Here is a 6,284-nt window from a genome sequence, read left to right on the forward strand (position 1 = left end):
GTCAGCTGTCCTGGCTGTGCCCCCTCCCAGCTTCTCGCTGGCAGGGCATGAGAAGCTGAAAAGTCCTTGACTAGTGTAAGCACTGCTTAGCAACAACTAAAACATTGGTGTGTTATCAGCATTATTCTCATCCTAAATCCAAAACACAGCACTGTACCAGCTACTAGCAAGAAAATTAACAACTCTATCCCCGAAACCAGGACGCTCAGAAATAGCATCTCAGATACTACTCTGGCTTTTTTCCTCCATAGGCACAGTTAACACCTATTGCTCATGGAACAGTGGTGCCTTTTCTTACTCCAGAGCATAAAACATTTGTTTTCTTGCGTGGCTCATCTGTCATTAACCAGAATACAGACACTGATCAGGAAAGTGGACGGGTGACCTTTTTAGGCTATGCTGAAGGTATTACATGAAGGTCCTAAAACCAACCTCTAGGACCACTGGAGTTAAACTTTGACTCTTGTTGCGCTGCAGTTCCTATGCTGCTCACAGAATGAGTGCCAAAACTGTCTGAGGTTGGATTATTAAAACCTAGTAGATGTTACGTGATTCAATTATATTTAGTAATAAAGGAAGTTTTTACAGTTGAAGCATATAAATTACATGCTTTTCTTCCTCCCCTCTCTTTCTCTCTATTTACTTTTAAGGTGACCAAATTAGATCGAGATCCTGCATCAGGCACTGCATTACAGGAGATAAGCTTCTGGTTAAATTTGGAGCGGGCTCTGTATCGCATTCAGGAAAAACGTGAAAGTCCAGAAGTTCTTCTGACGCTGGATATTCTAAAACATGGCAAACGTTTTCATGCAACTGTCAGCTTTGATACAGACACAGGTAAAACGTCTGTTCAATAAAATTTTTCACAAATGTCCTATGAAACTTTAAGCTGTTATGAAACTTGAACTTTGTGGTACAAAGAACAATGCTGTTTAGAGTAACCTTGGTCTAGTTAAAGCTACAGATTTGATTATATAGTTATATTCAAAATCTTTTATGTTACATTTAGGTCTAAAACAGGCTCTGGAAACTGTGAATGACTATAATCCACTGATGAAAGACTTTCCACTGAATGACTTGCTGTCTGCTACTGAGCTGGACAAAATAAGGCAGGCCCTTGTTGCAATATTTACCCATTTGAGAAAAATCAGAAACACAAAATACCCAATCCAAAGGGCATTGCGTTTAGTGGAGGCTATTTCAAGAGATCTGAGCTCTCAGCTACTTAAAGTGTTGGGAACCAGAAAACTGATGCATGTTGCCTACGAAGAATTTGAAAAGGTATGTTCATGGTTTTGGGATACTGGTGGCTGTATTTTTGCATTGAACAGTGACTTTCAGGAAGCATTTCATTTGGGAGCTGAAGTTCCTATTCTAAAACTCTCTTCAGGTAATGGTTGCATGCTTTGAAGTATTCCAAACCTGGGATGATGAATATGAGAAGCTCCAAGTTCTGCTGAGAGATATTGTGAAAAGAAAAAGGGAAGAGAACCTGAAGATGGTGTGGCGTATCAATCCTGCTCATAGGAAACTCCAAAGTCGTCTTGATCAAATGAGGAAATTCAGGCGTCAGCATGAGCAGCTGAGGGCAGTTATTGTGAGAGTCTTGCGACCTCAGGTAATATTCTTGGTCATTATCAGACAGCAAATCTGTGTGGCTTCTTCAAAAGTGTTCACTGTTGCTTTAAAAAGTTACCAACACAAAACTAATGTAACATTCAGTTTCGCTGTCTGCTTCCAAAAACAGTCTAGTTTTGAACCCTTGCTAATAGGCTTAGCTTTAATTCTGATGTACATCACATACTACCTGACCATACTCATGTTAATAGACACAGCAAGTCCAGGCATAACATAGAGGAGATTAATAAGCATGTAAATACACGAGCTTGGCTAAACCACAGCGGAAAATGGGATTATACACAGTAGTGGAAGTTTGTAAAGTAACTGTGTTGCCCCATTCCTAGTGCAACTTAAATCTGAAACATGACTGAAAGTTTGTTAAGGATTTGATACTAATTTGTAGGGTTTTTGCAATGCTTGTTAGAACAGACTGTGTTTAGCTATTTGTAGGTAAATTTTGAAGCATCCAACTCACTAAACTGTGATTCTAATGCAGGTAACTGCTGTTGCCCAGCAAAATCAAGGAGAGGTACCTGAGCCACAGGATATGAAAGTAGCAGAAGTCCTTTTTGATGCTGCAGATGCTAATGCGATTGAAGAAGTCAATCTTGCTTATGAGAATGTTAAGGAAGTAGATGGGTTAGATGTTTCCAAAGAAGGTACAGAAGCCTGGGAGGCAGCAATGAAACGATACGATGAAAGAATTGATAGAGTTGAAACAAGAATAACTGCCCGTTTGAGAGACCAGCTTGGTACGGCAAAGAATGCCAACGAAATGTTCAGAATCTTCTCTCGGTTTAATGCCTTGTTTGTCAGACCTCACATTCGCGGTGCCATTCGTGAATATCAAACACAATTGATCCAACGTGTAAAAGATGATATTGAGTCTCTTCATGACAAATTTAAAGTACAATACCCACAGAGTCAAGCTTGTAAAATGAGTCATGTTCGTGACTTGCCTCCTGTGTCTGGGTCTATAATTTGGGCAAAACAGATTGACAGACAGCTCACTGCTTACATGAAGCGTGTTGAGGATGTCCTTGGCAAAGGTTGGGAGAACCATGTAGAAGGTCAGAAGCTAAAGCAGGATGGAGATAGCTTTCGCATGAAGCTCAACACTCAGGAGATCTTTGATGACTGGGCAAGAAAAGTTCAGCAACGCAATCTTGGTGTGTCTGGTCGTATTTTCACCATTGAAAGCACTCGTGTTAGAGGTCGATCTGGGAATGTCCTGAAACTGAAAGTCAACTTCCTCCCAGAAATAATTACACTTTCAAAAGAAGTCAGAAACCTGAAGTGGCTTGGTTTCCGTGTTCCACTAGCAATTGTCAACAAAGCTCACCAAGCAAACCAGCTCTATCCATTTGCTATTTCTCTCATTGAAAGTGTCCGTACATATGAACGAACATGTGAGAAAGTAGAAGAGCGTAATACTATCTCACTTCTGGTTGCTGGCTTGAAGAAAGAAGTGCAGGCTTTGATTGCAGAAGGAATTGCACTTGTGTGGGAATCATACAAACTTGATCCGTATGTACAGCGCTTAGCCGAGACTGTCTTCAGTTTCCAGGAAAAGGTTTGTTTTATCTTTCAAATTCTGCAAAATTTTTACATTTATACTTCAGTAATGTGTGGTTAACCAAAAGTGGAATTGGACAGCTGATGACCTGTTCTGTAGCTCTTCTCGTTAAGTAGCTGATTGAGTTGGCACAAATTGGCCAGCTGAATGGATCTTTTAGTACTACTAAAATTGATAGACTTGCTGCATCCAGATAAAGAGAAGTGACTAACCATTACTGCATAATTATTGTTGCCTCTATCTAACCTGTCAAACTAAACATCCTGTTTTTCCTAAACCATTTTAGGTGGATGATCTGCTCATTATTGAAGAGAAAATAGACTTGGAAGTGAGATCATTGGAAACATGCATGTATGATCACAAGACTTTCTCCGAAATCTTGAACAGAGTTCAGAAAGCTGTGGATGACTTAAATCTTCATTCATATTCAAATTTGCCAATCTGGGTCAATAAGTTGGATATGGAGGTAGGTGTGAGATCAAGGAGTAGTATGTATTTAGAGGAAACATTTTAATTGGGTGAAAAATGATTTTTTATTATACTCTTCATAGTCACCCAGGGAAAATTCTGTCTTCCCATTCTCTGAAAATTTCAGTGCATTTTTGGTATGCAGAAGGTGAAAGACCTGTTTGTTTTTAGCTGTTGACTTTTGGGATCAATTAATTCAAGGGGCGTTTTGTCCTTTGAAGAAAAAACTCTGATACAGCTTGACTGCCTAGAAGGTGCTGGGGAGCAAGGTAGATAAAAGGTGGTAAAAATTTGCTATGCCAGTAGCAAAGACTCACTGCCTTCATATTGTTTGGTTCTGCCTGCTGAGTTAAGTTTCAGGGTATTGGACACTAGGCCAACTTCAAAGCAGTTAAAATTTTTTAATTCCATTAAAGTCCATGAGGACAGGAGAAGCTTTGAATTGGTATTCACTGAAAAAATTACCAAAACTTCTAAACCTCTTTAATGACTTAGTAAAGGAGCACTTGGTTCTTTGAGGCACCATAGCGTGCCTGGTGTCAGAATATATCGATAGTGGGGATCTTTATGCAGTGAATATGCAGCTGTTTCCTCCAGTGTGGCTTATTTTCTTTAGATTGAGAGAATCCTGGGTGTTCGTTTGCAAGCTGGACTGAGGGCCTGGACCCAAGTTCTTCTTGGGCAAGCAGATGACAAAGCAGAAGTTGACATGGATACAGATGCTCCTCAAGTGAGCCATAAGCCCGGTGGCGAACCCAAGATCAAAGTAAGTTTTGTTGTGGGTTTTTTATGTGGTTTTTTAGCCTTACTGTAAATTACTTAATGCAAGAATTATATCTGAGGCTTATATGGGAGATAAATATTTCTTCTGCGTCTGGTTTTGGAGGAATACTTGCCTCTTCCCACTTAAGTCGAAGTTGATTTTTCAAAATGTGTGCTACTTCTTGAAGTTCAGGATTCTTGTCTACGTGTAGTAGTATCTGCTGGTAAAACTGAGTGTGTTTACTGTTTCTGCAGAACATTGTACATGAACTAAGAATAACCAACCAGGTGATATACTTGAATCCACCAATTGAAGAGTGTAGATACAAACTTTATCAAGAAATGTTTTCTTGGAAGATGGTAATCCTGTCGCTACCAAGAATTCAAAGTCAGAGATATCAGGTAAGTGTAATGAAGCTGTATCTAAGTCTGAGCAATTATTTTCACTTTGCAGTTAATTGTGCTCGATATATTAGTGTGTTGCTCTAGGACTGAATCTGAGTGCCCTAGAAATTCGTGTATATCACATGTATAATTGTGGTTCTTAGGTCGGAGTGCATTATGAGCTGTCTGAGGAAGAGAAATTCTATCGTAACGCATTGACAAGGATGCCTGATGGCCCTGCGGCTCTGGAGGAGTCATACTCTGCTGTCATGGGAATTGTGACTGAAGTGGAGCAGTATGTCAAGGTAGGAGTCTGACACCATGTAATGCTACAGCTAAAATGAACATGGACTTTTCTCTCAGTTTTCCCGGGGGTTGGCGGGACACAAGTCTTTTGGAATATGCTGGAGAAGTTCTGAAAATTTGTTTGTGAAATACCTCAATTAGGTTTGGCTGCAGTACCAGTGTCTGTGGGATATGCAGGCTGAAAACATATACAACCGTCTTGGAGAAGACCTGAATAAGTGGCAAGCCCTTTTAGTTCAGATAAGAAAGGCAAGAGGAACGTTTGACAATGCAGAAACCAGAAAGGAATTTGGACCTGTTGTCATAGACTATGGCAAGGTAAGAAATTCTAATTATTGTTTGTGATAAATGCATTAAATTTCAGAATGGGTGTATAACAGAAGATAGCAAGGCCAACAGATTACTATTATGTAACTTTATTCAATTGTAGGTACAATCAAAGGTGAACTTGAAGTATGACTCCTGGCACAAGGAAGTGCTCAGCAAATTTGGCCAAATGCTTGGTCAGAATATGACAGAGTTTCATTCACAAATTTCTAAGGTAAGACAAGTCCAAATTCCAGTTTTTCACTTTTAGATCAACTGTTCTAGACTTCCAAAACACTGATTTGTGCCCCAAACAGTCCCGTCAAGAACTGGAGCAGCATTCAGTGGACACTGCCAGCACATCAGATGCAGTGACGTTCATCACGTACGTGCAGTCCTTGAAACGTAAAATCAAGCAGTTTGAAAAGCAAGTTGAGGTATGTTGTCTTGCTAATCATTCTTACTTCTGGAAATGTCAGGCTTAGCTCTTAAGATGCAGCTTAGAATCATAGAATCATTAAGGTTGGAAAAGATCTCCAAGATCATCGAGTCCAACTGTCACCCCAACACCCCCATGCCCACTAAACCACGTCCCTAAGCGCCTCATCTACACGTCTTTTAAATACCTTCAGGGATGGGGACTCAACCACTTCCCTGGGCAGCCTCTTCCAATGTTTAACCACTCTTTCAGCAAAGAAATTTTTCCTCATGTCCAATCTAAACCTCCCCTGGCGCAACTTGAGGCCATTTCCTCTTGTCCTATCACTAGTTACTTGGGAGAAGAGACCAACACCCACCTCGCTACAACCTCCTTTCAGGTAGTTGTAGAGCGCGATGAGGTCTCCCCTCAGCCTCCTTTTCT

At 40.4% G+C, this 6,284-nt stretch overlaps 1 protein-coding gene across 1 annotated transcript in view; it reads left to right on the forward strand.

Moving 5' to 3' along the window:
* The window catches only part of DYNC1H1 (dynein cytoplasmic 1 heavy chain 1), a 51,667-nt gene that overhangs the window by 4,405 nt on the left and 40,978 nt on the right, over window positions 1-6,284 (forward strand). The window contains exons 5-15 of the mRNA XM_009280973.1: window positions 651-837; window positions 1,010-1,281; window positions 1,391-1,618; window positions 2,117-3,193; window positions 3,483-3,662; window positions 4,281-4,430; window positions 4,682-4,828; window positions 4,975-5,115; window positions 5,258-5,434; window positions 5,547-5,657; window positions 5,740-5,859. Of these exons, the coding sequence (XP_009279248.1) occupies window positions 651-837; window positions 1,010-1,281; window positions 1,391-1,618; window positions 2,117-3,193; window positions 3,483-3,662; window positions 4,281-4,430; window positions 4,682-4,828; window positions 4,975-5,115; window positions 5,258-5,434; window positions 5,547-5,657; window positions 5,740-5,859 (2,790 nt within the window). The remainder of the gene's footprint in view (window positions 1-650; window positions 838-1,009; window positions 1,282-1,390; window positions 1,619-2,116; window positions 3,194-3,482; window positions 3,663-4,280; window positions 4,431-4,681; window positions 4,829-4,974; window positions 5,116-5,257; window positions 5,435-5,546; window positions 5,658-5,739; window positions 5,860-6,284) is intronic.

The sequence above is a fragment of the Aptenodytes forsteri genome, unplaced genomic scaffold, assembly GCF_000699145.1.
Source record: "Aptenodytes forsteri isolate BGI_AS27 unplaced genomic scaffold, ASM69914v1 Scaffold193, whole genome shotgun sequence".
NCBI lineage: Eukaryota > Metazoa > Chordata > Aves > Sphenisciformes > Spheniscidae > Aptenodytes > Aptenodytes forsteri.